The sequence below is a fragment of the Stegastes partitus genome, unplaced genomic scaffold (assembly GCF_000690725.1).
Source record: "Stegastes partitus isolate 25-593 unplaced genomic scaffold, Stegastes_partitus-1.0.2 Scaffold1282, whole genome shotgun sequence".
Taxonomy (NCBI): Eukaryota; Metazoa; Chordata; class Actinopteri; family Pomacentridae; genus Stegastes; species Stegastes partitus.
In genome coordinates, this window is record NW_007579013.1 from 15353 (window position 1) to 34264 (window position 18912).

At 41.6% G+C, this 18912-nt stretch overlaps 1 protein-coding gene across 1 annotated transcript in view; it reads right to left on the reverse strand.

The window, feature by feature from the left end:
• Positions 1 to 5256: 5256 nt before the first annotated feature.
• The window catches only part of pex7 (peroxisomal biogenesis factor 7), a 75098-nt gene continuing 61442 nt past the window's right edge, over positions 5257 to 18912 (reverse strand). The window contains exon 11 of the mRNA XM_008298102.1: positions 5257 to 7175. Coding sequence (XP_008296324.1) covers positions 7092 to 7175 — 84 coding nt within the window. The 3' untranslated portion in view covers positions 5257 to 7091. The remainder of the gene's footprint in view (positions 7176 to 18912) is intronic.

Sequence of the window (18912 nt, forward strand, 5' to 3'; positions counted from 1 at the left end):
TGTCTCCTCGTGGTCATTAGGTCCATGACTGATCCACAGAATGCTTTAAAGGTGTCCTGTACAGGACAGGGAGGGAGATGGGTGGAGAATCTGGCACATGACAATTATTTAAATATACTAACAGCTAAGAATGAAGAATCTTTCCCCAAACTCACACCCTACATCTTTAAACTGAGATTCAAGTTGAGCACAGGTGACAGTCTGCAGCCTCTGAGCTGCTCAGTTAAGAACCAAACACAAGATGTCAAGAAAAACAAAGTGTTCGTTTCCACGGCGCTGCAAAGAGACACACACAACACACTATCTCACAGTGACACAAAGCGAATACAAAGAGGTGCCAAACGACAAAAAGGTGTGAAATGGCAACAAAGAAACTTATACTACAAAGAGGCATAGGACAGCTACAAAGCTACACAAATCTACCACAAAGAGACAAAATCATAGAGATACAAAACTACAGAGAAATGCAACACGACTACAAAGAGACACGAAGCTACAAAAACACTCCAAACCAGTACAAAGAGGCACAAAACAACAACAAATAGGTGCACAACTAACTGTAAAGACATGAAAAATAACGATAAAGAGGCACAAATAACTACAAAGAGACACAAACTACAGAGATGCAAAACAACTGAAGATGAGCAACAAGCAAGAGGTACAAAACTACAAAGAGACACAAAACAACCACAATCTGCCTCTGAGCTTCATGGTTCTGTTGAATTTTCTGTTTTTCTATTAAAATTAAAAAAGAGCAGCTACCAGAGATAAACAATGTGCTCATTTCAGCACAGCTACAAAGAGACACCAAACCACTGCACTGCTTTGGGAAACTCAGCCCTTGAACACAACTTGGTAAAACCCAGAGATCCTGAAGGTTACAGCAAGTGAGCATATTGCTGCTAAGCTGCATGCAAAGTGTCCCTTTGTCACACCTTTTGCTAATGTTATCTTGTCATTCTAAGTGTATTTTGCAGGTGAGAACAGACGATACAGAAACCTTCTGTTGTAGAATGAGTTCAAAATATAATCCTAATGAAAGTCTGTATAAAACAAACTTGAACTTCTGAATTGTGTCGTGCCTTTTGCTTCCATCATTATCACAGCATCAGTCTGGTGGAGGTGAGAAACTGGCTGGATGACAGCTGCTGGTGATTTTGTTGGTAAGAACTGCAGGAACCTGGACGTCTGTATCTGTCTGTACCTCCTGCTCTCTCCTCACAGTTCGTTTCAGTTCAGCTTAAATCTGCTTTATTAGCATGACAGATAGAAGGATTTATATGTTGCCAAAGCCTATTGCAAGAAACACGTACAGGATGGATGCAGGATTAAATAATCAGCAGATTTTACAGATATTAGGCGCAAAATCACATTAGTAAGAAGAAGCAGCTCAGGGCAAGAAAAATCAGCTCACACATCGACACAGTGCAGGAGGAGCATACGCTAGAGAGTGTCAACGAGAGACTTGTTTTTAAAAACATCTGTCAATGTTTTATTGTTTATTCATTAATCTGTAAAATTTGGGAAATTAAAAAATGTGTCACAGTTTCTCAGAAATGAGGCGATCTGCAGATCCAACACCCCCAAAATCCTCAGTTTACCCCAATATGAAAGAAAGGCAAACAGGAAATCTGCACATTTGAGAAACCAGATAAGTTTAGTTCCTTTTTGCTGAAAGCTCTTAAACATCCATCCATCCATCATCTATACACCGCTTAATCCTCACTAGGGTCATGGGGGGCTGGAGCCAAACCCAGGGTGAAGGCAGGTTCACCTGGACAGGTCACCAGTCTATCACAGGGCCACACTTAGAGACAGACAACCAAGCACACTCACATTCACACCTACAGACAATTTAGAATCACCAATTAACCTCAACATGTGGGAGGAATCCGGACGATGCTAACCACCGCTCCACCCATGCAGCTCATGTGGATACAATGATAAACATCATTTCTATGGTCATTAAAACAGCATGTCTTGAATCATTTGACAAATTACTTAGTGGCTTAGTGACTGAAAACCATTTTCCTCCCACAGTTACATGTCTACTATACGTGCACACAGTGTCATGACACCACTGGCATCAGCAGAGCAACACCACTGGTCCAATGTTTTCAAGTTTGGCTGTTATATATTCTGGTAACATCACCTTAAAGTAGAGCAGCTTCAGTGTTGGGCTGTTACTGTCTTGGCAGTGCCTGACTCCGAATAACTCCCAGCTAATCCAATAATGAGCAGAGAGGTGGAGCGAGAGTGGAGCGATGTGGGTCATACTAACATTTCTGGGCCGGAGGCTGTCCTGTGATGGTATCCACTCAGAGCCACCAGGTGAGTTGTAGAAGAATCCACCCCCTGTACAGGTGTCACGAATGGGAAAATGAGCTCTATAGACGAGAACAGTTCTTGTACCAGACCTAACATTTGTATTTTTCTTCTGTAAAGTTGGACATTTTAACGTGGGGGTCTGTGGGGATTGACTCAGGTTTGAAGGGCGCCTCAAGTGGACATTCAAGGAACTGCACAGTTTAGAACTTTTACACTTGCTTTTTTTATTTATTCTTGCAGATTGACGCAAGGTGCCAACTTTGTTGTCATGGAAGTGTTTCCTAAACCTGAGTCTACATGTTAGCTTTCATCAGGTCTACAAGTGACTCATGAACGGTTCTTAATGGCACTGACACTGGAAACTTGTGCTTCCTGTCAGAGTGGCTGCAACGGATCTGGTCAGGACATACAATCACACTTTCCTTATACATGAGCTTCATCAACATTAGATCATCGTACAAGGATCCTCACATCACAGCTGGATGGATGTTTCACTGTTGTACCGTAGATATAAAAATAAATAAATCATTTGGGATTGTTGGTGATTTAAAGAGCGAAGTCTGCATCCTGAGCAGACTCTCTGCACCGTCCCCTTGTGCACTCGATAAACTGGATCAGGACTCCGATGCAGAATGTGTCCCAGTGTGATCAAGTCTGGATATTTAGATTTTCGTGAACAGTTCCTTCAGTCTGTCCATCAGATGTTGATGTTGTTGCAGAGATTCCCTCCCACCAGTCGTGACTTGACTCAAAGGTGTTGAGTTCAGGCCTCTGTGCAGGCTGCTCAAGTTCTTCGTGAAACAAATTTACTGCCTAAATGACTGCTGTCAGCTGGAGCATGAAGATTTCTCTTCAGTAGAAAACTCGTGCAGCTTTTCTCTCTGTAGATATAAACGTCTGGATGTTTGCCATCACGGTGGAGAGCGACACGCCTTTTATTTTTATTTCTGTGAGCCTCCTTCTTATCAAAAACAGAAACATCACCATCAGTCATAGCAGGCGTGGAAATGACTTGGACAATATTTTAATTGAAATAATTCATCAGAAAATCAGTTTCCAGGCCACGAGGGAGGGAGATCCGCCCTTATCGAGCGCAGACCATTAGCTTCCAATTAACACGCAGAGACAGAGGAAAACGCTTTCAAACGTGGGGAGATTAAGACCAGACCGAGGATTTAGACCAACACTCTGCTCGCTCTGCAAGGAGGGAGGGAAAGGAGAAGAAGAAGAAAACCCTAAATGTATGCATCCATTGTTCCACTAACTATAGGTAATATAGATTAGGCTGAGTAATTTGACTGAGGACACAGAATTGGAACAGGCCTGAATCTATTGTCAATATGGATTTCCAAATTAATATGTTGCACACAATGAATGAATGAATGAATGAGGAAACATGTAGCATCGAATCAGTAAGTGCAATGTGTGCAAAAGTGCAAACCGCTGGCATGTGACGCCTTCCTGGATGTTCGTATGTTCTTCAGCTGGTCTGTATCCTGTAAACGTCTGTGCTCGCTTTGGCGCTTCTTGTTGTCAATATTCACAGAAAAAGAACTGCATCACTTCAAGAAAATTTTAGGTCATTAAAGAATGATTTACATGGAGGAGCAGTCAAAGGGGAAAACAGGCATTATACAGGAGCTGTGATGTTCTAGATTTTGCAGTTAGGAGACCCAGAAAATGATTATTATTGTGTAGAACAGACTGAGGAGAACTGGAATGCTTTAAATCCTGCCTGAGAATCTGCAGGTTTTTCAGATTTCTTCACACTAAAGAATAGTAATCCAATAAGTGATTCCTGCATAATACTCACATCATTTATTTATACATATATTTATAGTTTTTTTCCTAAAATTTCAATAGATACAGACCAAAAAAAAACCAGTATTATAATGTAGTCCACAGTGGAACAGCTGCTGTTCACACATCAGACTTTTCTGTGGCATTTTCCCCAAATACTAAGAAAACATATCGACATCAAAGCTCATGTAATCAATACCTAAATCCAGTGGTTGTCTTGTCCAGCAGCAATAACTGATAACCATCTTTAAATATCTGGACAGACATCCAAAGGTGCTCAGTTTACTGTCATACACAATCAATAACAACTTGTCATCTTAGCAGCTAGAAACATCACAAACTGGGCATTCTTACTTGAAAATGTCTAAACTGATAATTTAGTCAGTAAAATAGTTATTGATTGATTATTCATTAGATCATCTTTAATAAAGCTAATATAGATTTTTTTTTTTTTTTTAAATAATCATTGTTTAAGCTACATAATTGTACTTTGTACCAGCGACAACATTCAATTATACAGCAATTCATCAATATGTAGAATTTTAAACACTATAAAATAGTTCTAACACGGGCTGTTTGGTGCAACAGAAGAGTAAAGGTGGATTTATGGTCTGTCTAACTGCATTTCCACTGTTATCTGTAGCTCTCTGACAGTGTTGCTGCAACTGGATGTGATTGTTGTTGTTTTCTTTTCATTTGGTACCATTTTTGGCACTTTCCATGGAGACGTTAATAATGTGCACAATCATCCCTGTTTTTACAACATTCATATTATTTTATGGAGTTCTTTTGTCTATGTGTGGGATAAACAGACTGAACCAGTGCAGTTCTAATGAGTTAACAGGGTTTTACTTGTGATCTCTGTGCTGATGCAGTTGAACCGACTTTTAAACCCCTTTTCCAGAATCACACATCATTGTGTTTGTAAGTTTACCTTCTTGCTAACTTTCAACAAAACTTTTGCCTCAAACTGCTGCATTAAAGGTCCAGGATGAAATTTTACTCTCAAGTTTCATAAACATTTCGAAAGCACCAGAACTATTGGATATTTTTGAGAAGTGTTGATGTAAATGTAGTTGTATGGACAGCATCGTAGGTTGTTCTGAAGCTGAAATGAAAACAACAGTGTCACTGTTATAGCAAAGGTCACTGTTACAGTCAACAGTGACATTTGCTGCTTTATTGAAGGCACTGCACATACAGGTCATGTTCATCATCATCAACAGGCACATTTACACTGATCATGTACTAAAGTTGAAATTAGTCACGGCTGACATTTGTTCTGATGATTACCTGAATATCACAGAGATAAAGCAGAAATGCATAATTACATGGACATCATGGACATCCTGATTCAGAGCATCACAGTTTGAGTTAAATGCAATAATGTCATGATTGAGACTGTTCTCAAACATCCCAATAAACTCCAGCTCTTACAGGAAATTATCTCAGAATTAAAAAACAAATGTTACTAGACGATGGAAGAACATATTTTCTGCCTCACACTGGTGTGAGGTTTTAACTTTGATAACAAACACACACACTGGTTTTATCTCCTCACTGCAAACACGTGTTTTGGTTCTCAGGGTTTACGGTGAAACTTTTTGAAGCGTTCCAGTATGAAAGTTAAATCAAAGTCTCAGAGCTGCTGATAATCATGTGTGTGCGTACTGTACGTGTGTGTGTCTGTATCTGGGGATAACACAGGCAAAACTGTTGTTGTTGTTGCTTTGCTCTTTTTTGACATTTGCGGTGAGCAGGCAGCTGGGAAACGAGAGGAACGAGGGACTGTGATGCAACAAAGGTCCTCAGCTGAGATCACACAGAGGACGGTTGGGCAGCATGTAGGGACGTCACGAGATACCACGAATATGATGTTTGGTACCAAAAACATTAAAATTCCACAGTTCTAAAAGTAAATTGAAAACAAAAATAAACTAAAACGTATTCCCAGTGATATATTTTAGCATAAATTACTTAATTTCTTTTTTAAAAGCTGTATAATGTGTTAACACCGGCGTACACAATGTTACATTATTATCGACTAAATGCTAAGCTAGCTAGATACGTTATAAGCAGCGTCAGCTCACGTCATAACATTATTAAGATAATGTTAGCTGCTACGGTAGCGTAAACAAGATAACAGTAGCCGCTAAATTTCCCTAAACAAGACGTTAGTCACTGCACTGGCCTAAACAAGATAACATTAGCAGCTGCATTTGCGCAAACTAGATATTGTTAGCCGCTATGTTAAACAAGGTAATGTTAGGCGCTATGTTAGCCCTAACAAGCTAGTACTAGCTGTGATATTAGCTTAAAAAAAGATAACATTAGCCACTAAATTACCCTAAACAAGACGTTAGCCACTACAACGGCCTAAACAAGATAACATTAGCAGCTGCATTAGCGCAAACTAGATATTGTTAACCGCTGTGTTAAACAAGGTAATGTTAGGCGCTATGCTAGCCCTAACAAGATAGTATTAGCTGCGATATTAGCTTAAAAAAGATAACATTAGCTGCTACGTTGGTCTAAATGAGATTATGTTAGGCACTATGTTAGCTTAAGCAAGATATCGGCAGGACGGCGTTTGCCAAACAATATTAATAATGTAGCATTGGTGGAGGTTGTGTGAGGAAAAATGCTGCAAAAGACACACAACTTAGCACCATCATTCCACATGCTGCTGTTGTAGTAAAAAAAAAAAACCCTCACTAACTGTGTTACCATGGAAACACATGAAACTATGTCATGTTTTCATAAATCAATTTGGTGCCAAAATGTTGGTTCTCGTAACATCCTTAACATGCGCCCTAACCGTCCAGCTATCAAGCTTTAATGTTTGGGATGAAATAGATGGAGTTCATGATCAAACTTAAGAATAAATGCCGGGGTTTGGTAGGTACCAGCTATGGTACATTCATTAAACACAACATCCTCAGACCGGTGTAAGTGTGTGTGCTTTAAGGTGCTGTACTGTGAGCTGCAGCAGACAGGCAGGCAGGTGTGTAGATCTTCACCGTCTCATCCCACGAACAGTCGACCACCTGCAGACACACAACCAAACACATGCTGTGAGAGTGTGCAGGGTTCAGCATCTGGATCAAGAGTGCCTACATCCATGCTGAGATCAGAACCTGCATCTGATACAGAACTTTTAACAAATGACCCCCTTTCAAAACACTGTATTTGAACCAACAAAACAGAAAAAGATATCTGGAGTAGTTCGTTTGACGAAACATCCTGCCTCAAAAAAATCTGGTCCATGAAAGGATTGTTCAGTTGTTAATTATTTTTACCATCAAACCTTAACAACAGGGGAAACTGTGTGTTACTGGTCTAAATGACATTACAGGTAAAACTGGATACTGGTGCCTCGGGTGGTGCTGAAGTACATCAGTGGTTCAGTACAGAGATAACCAGTCAGTCATCGTCACCTATCCTACTGCGGCGTTGTAGCAACTCAATTACCCCAACTGCATTATCACCGGCATGAACCTTGAGTTGCAGTCAAAGCATCTAAAAAACGACACACCATCATTCTCCCATGTCTTTCCTAAACAGCTTTCCTTAACCTTCACGGTCATGAGATCAAGTAAAGATCTGAGGAAGAATTCATGAGGACGTATAAAAAAACAAGAGCAGGGTAAAGAGAATCACTTCCACTTGGTGACATGCGATGGATAGTGTCAACTGGAGGACGCCGTTATGTCTTTTCCATTTGTGAAGGATGAACTGGTTCATCTGTGCTACAGGAGATATGAAAGGAGGCGCTTCCTTAGTATCTACAAAATTCAACCAGCTCCTATCACGGCTGTCACTTAGATACATTTGGGTCATTTCACTCGATTGGAAACCACCATCAAAAAAGGACTATTCCACCACAAACCTGGGTCTAAATAAAAATGCAAAGCAAAAGCAGCCTGTGGGTCTGAGAGTGAAGCCGTTGCTCAAGTATCTTAAACCTGCATTCTTTTTATCAGCCAGTGGGGGGCGACTCCTCTGGTTGCAAAAACAGGTCTGACTGTACAGGATGCTGCTACATTACAGCGTCTTAAGGTTCTCCGGTCAGATCCACCACTCAGTTCTTAAGTTGCAAAAGACCAACATGGTAATGAAAATACCACAAACTTGAGGCTTTAAAGCGGTGACGCCTGTATTTTACATACATTCCAAGCTACTTTCTGAAGGTTGCCATGGTGATGGTGGCGCGCATAGACACAGCGGCCCCTTCAGGAGACAACGAAAGTGAACGTTTTGAGTGTCTTGTCTATTCCACAAAACGGGAGACTTTGCTGGGCGTCAGGACAGTGAACGGCAGTCGGTTGTGATGTGGACATACTACACCAACACGGAGTCCAATAGGAGACTATGCCGACAGTTACACGAGAGAGAAGGAAGCGCAAACGGTCCGAACGTAAACAAAGGAGGAGGAAGAGAAGAGAGCTGGGGTGCTAGGCTAAAGGCTAACCCCTCCAGACCAGCAGGACCGTCCTCCTGCTCTCCAATGTCCGCTCCCTCCACAACAAGCTGGATGAGCTACGTTTGTTGGGATAAACCCTCAGAGAGTGGAGGGACTGCTGTGTGTTTGCTTTAACAGAAACATGGCTCCATGACAACATCCCAGACAGACATACAGCTGGAGGGGATGCAGACAGACAGACAGACAGACAGACAGACAGACAGCTCTGGGCAGCATCTGCAGCTTCACCATCATCACACCATCATGTGTGTCTTTGTGTCCCTGAAGACCAACCAGGACCTGAAGAGGTTCACCATATTCAACGAATGGTGGCGTGCATGGACGCAGCGCCCCCTTCAGGAGACAGCTAGAGTGAATGTTTGGTGTCTTATCCGCAGGACTTGCTGGTTGAATAATCCTGAAGAAACGCTCTCTCGTCTTGCCTGTACTACTGTGTATGTACAGCAACATGACAATAAACCTGATTTGATTTGATTTGATTTTGATTTTGATTGGATTTGATCTGAATGTTGTTGGTTGGACCAGTACACAAGTTCTTCTCAGCATTCCACACATTTTTAAGAACCAGCACCTGCAAACCAGTTCATTTTCAATCAAATCCCATCTTGAATGACGAGATAAATGACCAGGAAACACAGGGAACATTCTGACCCTAAAGTCCCCGTCGGCCACCTTCACCCCAAAGACACAGACAGAAATCCAACCTGGACCAAAACTTAAATGACTTTTGAACTCTCTATTTCAGCGCTTGTAGACTTCAATTAGAGGTAAAGACCTCAGAATCCACTGAAATTGTGCTTTTCAATGGAATGGGCTGAATGTTTTGTGCCGCAGGAGAACAAAACGTCTCTGTGTGAGGTGGGAGGTGGATGAAAACACATGAGGAGGAGATTCCAGCTGAAATAACCTGAATTCCTGCGTCGTCTTGCTGCTGCAGGTGAAGCGTGGACACTCACAAAGAACAAGACGCTCAGTTCTCCGTCTCCACTCACAAACACTTAGATCAAAGTGTTCTCCTTGAATTAGCGTCCATCATCAGGTCTGGAACAAAGGCATCCGCAGGTCTTCACTCCACTGAGTAAAATCTGTCTTTCTGCATCTGTTTCCTCCTTTTTTCTTTTCTTACTTCAATCTTTTCTTTTCCAGCAGCGGCCACAAAAACAGAGTAAAGACAGACATCCCTCATCCAGTGTAATTCATCCTCTGGCTTTCATCATTCTCCACTGATTCACAGGCAAAGACACGCAGGTTGACTGAAGCCTTTAATCATGTTTTCACTGATGGAAAGTGTTTTAGGAAGACTATCAATAAAAAGATGTTTTTTATGTTTCGTTGCCAGCAGGGAACATTCAGTCCACATGTTCCCTCTCTGGTGTGTTTACCTCCAGTTGCCGAGTGTAAGTGTTCCCCACGGGCCTATCAGTGTGCACACACAGGAAGACAAGGGTTTGTTCGGAAATCACAAAAGTTTGGGTTCGGGCTTATCGCTCAGACACACAAATAAGCCACAATGAGATAACAAAAGAGGCTGCAGGCGTAAAATCTCACTAAGCAGAAAAAAAAAAGTTTATTTTGTCTGACTTTCATTCTGGTTACTTACTAAGTTATAAAAAAACAAAAAATCTTCCAGCAGTATTCAGGTAGCATCCATGATTTAGGGTTTTTTCTCTCTTAGCTGCTCTTTGCATGAAATCACAAACTTTTTTTTTTTTTTTTAAAGTGTCCTCATTTTACTTTCAGCGCCTGAGGCTCATCTATGCCATGTCCTTGTTTGCTTGGTGCATTTACTGGTTTCAGATTCTTCTGCTGTTCTCCTCTGACGTGATTTCTTTCCAAAATTTCATCCTCTCTGTTTTTAAATCCGTAAGTCTGAGGCTCTATTCACACCTGACATGAAGCCTTTCGACCTGCATGTATCTGCTGTTAAAACACAACCAGCCATCAGGTTTCAGAGGTTGCAGATTGTGGGTCGTACAGTGAAGAGGAAGCTTTGGTGCCTTATCTTTGTTCCGATATATTTGGAAGAGTTGCAGCTGAGGATCTTTAGAGCAGGTTTAACAACGTCATTGTCACCGACGAGCCATTATTTACAGTTTTGATAAGACGGAAACTAAAATGTCAGTTTTTGCTGGAGGTGTTCAGATCTCACTGACCTGCTGATGGAGACACAGACAATGATTGTGTTTGTAGATTCTCAGAATCGTCTCTGATCCATTGAGCCCACGGTTGTTCCGTTTGGGTTTAGGGCTGTGAAGCTGTTGCTGAGTGATTGTGGGGATGTTTGTCACATGAAAACTTCAAGAAACAGAGCTAAAGGGGTTCACATGTGATCTGGATCTGGATGATGGCATCTGATTTACGGGTGTTTGGGGCTACGCCTGGTACGAGCAAGATAAGATAAGCGAACTAAGCTAAGCTAAGCTAAGCTATGCTAAGGTTAACTAAGATGAGATAAGATACGCTGGGCTAAGATAGGGCAAGAGAACCTAAACTAAGATAAGATAAGATGAGAACAGATCAAATTCACGAATCCCTCACAAGGAGAATTTACACAATGAGCAGCAATAAAAATGAAGCAGTAAAAAAAAAACAAGACAAGAATCACAAAAGTAGAATAAAGATAAAACCAGAGATGATCGATATATCAGATATATCATAATAGATAGTTGTACTCAAATTGTAAGACACACAGTGTGTAGTATTGTACTTATGAAGTTATGATGTAAAAGTGCTCGATCGTGAATAAATCAGGTTGTTACACTAGTTAGTAAATGTTCTTTGTGCTTCTGATTCCAGTATGGAGATTGCTTCGGCAGGGCTTGGACGTCTGTGTCTAATGAGATAGACACTCATTTCAGAATCACTTGGGACTATTGCTGCTTTTGAGGCAAACCTAAAAGTTCGGCGACTTTCCAAAGCACTGGGAAGGAACGTGGTTACTTTGAGATCAGCTCACGAGCCTCCACATGCGGCCGGCTGATCCCATCACGTACTGATCTACAGCTTATTGTGTTGTGATCTCCGATTCAGATCACGTCAGTGCCAGATATACTTGGGCTCCGACTGATGTCATTCTGGCACCATGCAGGTGATTTTAAGAAGGGTTTTACTCGATGCATCAAACTACAAACCAACAATACTGTAATAGGATTGGAAAAGTTTGGTAAAATTACCAACAAATCAAAGTGAAACCATCAATTAAAAGCTCCCAGACTGAACTTTGTTGAAAGATTGAACTTGCTTATCAGGTAAAACTCACCAGTAAATGCTCCTGACAGTGTGAAGCTCTTCTCTTTCTAACCAGACTCCTCAGGAGACGCAGTGGAGGAGAGAATACAGCAGTGTATCAGCTTCCCCCTCTTGACTGTATAATCAGTGGGGACATGGCTATCAGCTGAATGACATGCCTCTGTGGGGACGTGGCTATCATCTGAATGACACACTGCCTCTCTGTCATCTCTCCTGGCTGCAGAACACAGACCGGCTGATGAGCTCGGCTTTCAAAGGACAACCCTTTCACAAATCTTCGTTATTCATGTCGTCGCGGTCCTTAGAGATGACTGTGTGTTTGATAAAACAGTAAAGAAGACGATGGGGGGGAAGCTGCAACCTGCTGGGTGAGGAGGTGAAGGCAAGAACACGCCGACTGATGGAAGAAAACCTGCTCTGGACCGTCACCGTGCTGCAGGTTCTGCTTCTCGTGGGTTATGTTTTGGGTGTAAAGATCCTAAAAGCTGGTAGTCTGCTGAGCAAATCAAAAATACGAATCAGAGGAAATGTATTCAGACGTCAGGGTCTGTGCTATAATTAATTATAATCGGTGACAGGAAGGTGAGCTTAAGTGGATCACAGGTTATTTTTACCTGCACTGGTGCTGCAAAGCTGTTTTGTAAGTCTGAATAATAAAGGCCTTCATCCCCACAACACTACACGTCTATGTGCAATGGTTGTTATCAATAAAAAATATGAAGAGTCATGTGTTTGCTCTCGGTGCTGTGCCCTGGTTCCTTTGGTGACTTGGTGAATCCAAATCCAACCCGTGACTGGTAGTAATAAATTAAACTTGGCTCAGAGGGCTTTAGAATCTGAACATCTGCTATGTGTTTCCCCCTTCTTGTGTTTTCCTCTTTCCTTTTCTCAGGCGTCCTCATCGGGTGGTTCTGACTCGTGTTTAAAACCGACTGGAGGAGCAGAAGCGGTCTCCCAGAAAAAGCCGACCTTCTTGCTTTCTGCTAAAGAAGCAACGTCTGGTGGTCCAGTATCTGTGTGAGCGTAGTTTATACCACCTTCATAAGTTTGGAGGTCAGTTTCACTTAGCTGAACTGCCTAAAGTTAAAATGAAATGTCTCCATCCTCCCGATGAAGCTCTTTTAAATTGGAGAAAGTGTTCTACGTCTGTTGCCATTGAATACTAACGAGGGTGACACTGACGCCAAAGGACGTCTTTCGCATATCGTTAAGACACCAGCGGCTTCAACAAGGCGTCAGTTTTCCAGGGAATGACATTGCGTCTCTACTTTGGAACAATGGTGCGTTCAGCTAGATGCTAATGGCAGCATGCTAACACACTCACAGTGACAAAGCCAACATGGGGATGTTTAGTAGGTGTAATATGTAACATGTTTACTGTTCTACACTGGATGGATGACTTAGAGTTACAATGGTGAAGCTGCAGACCTGTAGATCAGTGTTAGATCACTCAGGCTGTGGTTTATACTTCAGTCCTGACTGTTTCAGCACAGTGACACATCACCACCTGGGAGGCAATCTCACTCCGTCACGTTCACTATCAAACCGTGTTTACATCGTCATCTACAGACGAAGAGTTTAACTCTACTCTGTCTTTGTGTTGCTAAAGATTTGAAGGTGTCCGTGTTGAAGGAGGAGATTGTGAGTAAGACCAGTGAAGGTCTTGAGGCAGGAAACACATGTAAGGTAAACACAAACCATAACCAATCAGAGCACTCACAGATTCCATGTGATGTCTGGGTCGACGCGAGGGACTCAGCCAACAGTCAGCCACCTATAAATTAATAACTGATAAACTGATGAAGTACAGTGGATATTATTCCATATGCTGATACAGTAATGTTTAACAAGAATCTGTAACATTTGCCATAAAAGCGATTTAGCTACGTTAGCCGCTCAGTTATACAAAACACTAGCGTCTCTGTCATGGTGGCCCACTACAAGCTAAACCCCCACAATGCTCTGTGCATGCCAACAGTCACTACAGAGCTAAACAGGACGAGGCTCTACAGGTGGCAGAACCACGTTCTACAGCAAATATTCAGTACCTTTGCTGGCATGCATGTCCCACATCTTCTGCCTTATCTGATAGTATATTTTTAATTGGCTAAACTATTGATGGCAATTAATCCATTAACAGTTCACCATTAACATCCGTAGTCGATACTGAAGCCCTGATGAGCAGCATTTTAGACCGCAGCTATAAAATACACGATAGAAAATCCTCCAAGCCTGTGCATGCAGCTTATGTAGGACACAGTGGAGCCCTTAACCTCGGTTTCACCCTTTTTTGTCTTCTAAAATAGACTAAAGGCTTGGAAGCGCTTTGTTCATTGGATTCTTGTAGTAAAACAACTGAAGAGAGTTAAATGTTAATGCAGAAGCAAAAATGGGCTTTTAGTTGAGCGTGTTAACATGCAAACATGATTTTAAACGCAAAGTACAGCTCAGGGTGTTGAGATTGATTAGACTTATTAGATTTGGAAGTATTTCAAAATGACTTTTGGACTTGATGACAGCATTAAAGTGTTCAATCTGATCAGTATCGCTCAATCTTGAGGGGCCCAAGAAAGTCTGAAGCTAATGTCAGAACAATCCATCCAGTAGCTGCTGAGATAGTTCACTCTAAACCAAACTATCACCACCAAAAAAAAGGAAATGTAATGTAATGTGTCAGACATGCATGCATGATCGGATTATTCATGAAATGTACACAACATGCGACATGAGTTCATCTTCTCTCGTGTCACTTTAACCAAAACAAACTCCATACCCACAACAGAACGATGAGCATGGAGAGCACTGCAGAACTAACCAATCTATCTGCATGTTGTAAGCGACCACCACTGGTAAAATAGGTTTCTGCTCTGTTCTCTGTCTGTGAGCAGCTTTTGCAAATTGCTTTCGTGAAACAGGTCGCGGAGTCACACGGTGGTAAGCAGCAGAAGTCTGAAATGTCAGCGCACGAGCGTCACGTCGGAGGAAACTGCAGCCCTCCTCCTGTGAGCCACAGCAGCACATCTGAGCCTGGAAGGGGCTTTAAAAGCTCAAGCTCTCGAACACAAACTCTGCATTCGCTCACTGGACCGCGGTCACAGGTGCTCAGTATTGACCAAACGCGAGCTGAGAGGTGTAACCCTGCTTCCACCTGACCGTCGGGCTTCCCTCCTGCGCCATCAGATCTTTGAATCAGTGAGCTAACAAGCCGAACATCCATTCAGGGCATGAGTAAGCAAAGTGGTCGTGCAGTGACTCAGCCATTGAGAAGAGGAATGCCCTTCTTTAATTAACTTTAACAGCCGCTCGTAACCGAACGGCTGCCAAGACTGCAGCAAAGCACAAGAAGGGAGAGTGAGAGGGAGAGAGAAAGACGAGATGTGTCATGAAGAGAGGCAGAGAGAAGAAAAAAGCCTTCAGACTGAAGGGAATATAAAGGTAAGAGAAGTTCAAAGTCTGAGGAGTGTTTAAGGTCTTCTTAAAAGTCTTTTTATTTTGAATAATGAGAAAAAAAAGATGAATGAAGAAACAGTAATTAAAACACTAATAAGCTGGTGGCAGACATGTTCTCTCAGGGAAAGTCACACAGCGTTTACAATACACGTTGTTATCGCTGCTGAATTGTCACGGTAACGGGGTTTGAGTGATGCTTTTGTTTTGAAAATCCTGACTCACACTAGCACCACATAGGCCAAGTGTGCTGCCAGTTATTGTTTTAATTAATTGCTTGGTCCATAAAATGTCATAAAGCGGTAAATGCTTTCCCAGAGCTCGAGGTGGCATCTTCTAAAGTCAGTTCAGTCCAGAGCCCACAGATCCTCAGTTTAAAATCAAACAAAACACATCAAGTTATTATGTTTAACGGGGGGAAAAACAATTTCTGAGTGGAAAAAAATCATCAAAACCTTAACTGAAAATCAAACAAATTAACTGATATTTGTTTTCAGCTCTTGTAATGCTGTGAAATTACACAAACACGACATAAAGAATCAATTTTAACTTTAAGAATTCATGCAAACACACACAAAGATTGTGTTTGCTGCTGCAGAGACACTAATTAAAACAATTTACACTAAACGCAATTCTGAAATACAAAAATTTAATAGTTGAATTTGCCTTTTTTTTTAAAAAAAAAAAACAGAAACAAAAATCATTTGAAGATATTTAAAGATGCCACCTTGGACATCTTTCACCATTTTTCAACATTTAATGGACCATTCATGCAAATACTCTACAGATAAATGTTAGCTTGCAGCCCGACAGGTTTTATTTTCTTTAAGCAGAATAACACTTAATTATTTGTTTTAAATCAATAATAAAGTGCACAGAAATGTCAAACACTTGGTGATAAAGTTGTTGCATCCAGAGTGTTTACATCTGTCAGTTTGCAGAATTTTATTTTACAATTTTTTGTCTTCAGTTCATCATTTTAACTGCAGGGTGACAAACAACGTGGGGAGTCCAGACTACGACACCTACACACCGAACAATATCATCATTCCAGTTAAGTCTTTGACCATAGATGAGGTTCAGAACATAAGCTGACTGGTAAATCAAGAGCTCTGCTTCTCGTCCAGCATGACCAGAGCCTTGATAATCAGAAGAAATGGACGACAAAATGACAACATAATATAAACTGTCTGAAATGTGAATCTTGTTGATAGTTAAGCTACTTTTCATCACAGGTTGCAGGTTGTTAGAATCACACCTGTAAAACTCCTCTACATTTATAGACTCTAAAAGTCTATTAAAAGAAAATGTGCTCCCCTTTTTTTCCAGTTGCTCTGAAGTGTTGGGATCTGAGTGTGGCTGCTGTGAACGTTAACGGTGGTGCTGCTACGCTGCCACGAAGCTGTCTGAGCCTGTTTTACTGAAGACAAACATAATTAAGGTTCAAGATAAATGCTGCATTTCAGCAAAGTGAAATTTTGGCTCATGTGAGTACGTTGTGCCCCAAACCCGATGAGAACACTGAGGAGCCAAAACATTACTAACATGCCTTCCTAACGTGCTGTTAACCCTGCATGTGTCGCAAAGACAGCCCCGACCTCCTGAGATCTGGATTCTTAAGACCTATGAAGGTACCACAAAGATGCTGGCAGCAGAGCCTCCAGGTCCTGTTAGGCTGAAAGTTGAAGCAGGTGAGGATCAGACTTGTTCCAGCACATCCCTGCCAGTGGGTCGTGATTCGTCCATTCTCAGATCAGTAACAAAAACACTCACTTTACTCACCAGGAGCACCACACATGCTTCAACCCAGTCACCTGCTCATAGCACGTAGCTCAAGTCTTTACACCTGCCCACGTCTCCTACATCCAATTCACCAACTACAAGAAGCAAAGGCTTAACCGAGGCTTCTCTGACCCTCCACACCTGCCAGACCTCAACAAGCGAGATAAGCAAACATTTTTTTTGCTTCCACATTTTGTTTTGTTGCACTGTTGTCCAAAAACTACCAAAACCACATTGTCGTGCTGTCCCAGATACACACTACAGCCCTGGATTAATCTGCTACCGAGAATAATCCACAACAATAATGCACCATTTCCTCCTGCTGGTTTCTATAAAAACTGCCTTTTATTTAAATAAACAAATAATGTAAAACTGAAAGTATGAGTTACATCGTCAAGCAGACAAAAGCTAAACCTCACAGAGAGTAGAGGTCAGAAGGTACCAGGAGATGGACCAACACCTTGCTGGTTTTGCCTTTTAATAACAATAACACCTTGAAGGGACATGAAAATGAATCATACTTTGTTGAACATGTGCAGCTGTAAGTGTGGCAATTACAAGAAGGACTTTTTTTTATAAAATGACCAACCTACGGACCTGTGAATGGTTGTCACCCGGCATTCCCGTATGATCTATCGCCTCATCCTATCGCTTTCTAACACGCACACACACACACTTAACACCCACCCACAAAGCACAAAGGTCTCCGGCGCCTAGTTTGTGTGTAAGTGTGTGTGTGGTTTAGCTTGCGATGCTGTAAAGAGGGTGATCCATCAGACACGCCCGGATAAGACCACACCAGCGAGGGAGGGAACAGGACAGAGAGAGAGTGAAAGAAAACAGCAAGTAATTAGACTAAAAAGTGATTAAAAAGAGAAGTAATAGGGGCAAGTTACCACTTTTATCTGAGGAAGAAATTAAAACCCAGCAGCAGAAACGGGCTCAACAAGAACGGACGAGACGAAATACAGCAACTGAGAGAAAAAAGATGGGAGAGTAGAAAAAGAAAAAAAATAATAAAGTCATGCAAAAATAAGAGAAGCTGGGTATCTCTCATTGGACAGATAACGGAGCGTTGTCGGTTTTTCAGTAGATTAGCCCAGTGTCAAGATTACTAGACTGGGCGGCCATATTTATGGAAATGATATGAGAGTTCATATTGAGTTCTTAGAACAAAAATCTAACGCAACACAACATTTAAATCTCTGTCTGTATGTTGTTGCATAACTGGACTCTCAAATCACAAAACATCTTCTACTTATGTTACCATATTTGGTGCTGCCACTCGCATCCCTGCACCTGAAATTCCCAACAGCCATTCAATGGTGGCCATGTTGGAGACACCCAGCTTTGAACTCTCCGAGTGGGTTGTAGACGTTCAAGGAAAAGAGGAGTTGTACAAAGTAGTGTATGTATTTACTAAATTATTATTATTTTAATGTTTGTTCTCAGTCTGACTGAACGGCTGCCTGGAATTGTGGTACTAACTCCATTAGAGATCTCCACCCATTTCTGATTTTCTGGAAACTCTGCAGCTAAATATAATGATCAGTGGCGCCTCTGGCATTAAAAGTTGAGAGGGACACAACACACTCTGCAGCTATAAGCAGCACCTGATTGTTCTGTGATACAAACAGTACAACCTGAGATTGAGCCGTATGAAATGAGCCACATAAAATGACAAAACCTACACACTAAATGCAATTTCATATTAACATAATTCAAGAATACAACCTATTTTTATGCATAGCATTAAAAATAAAAGGTCACTAAAAAATGTCACCCACCAGTGTTCTTGTGGCAAAGTGCTAAATTTAGCCGTT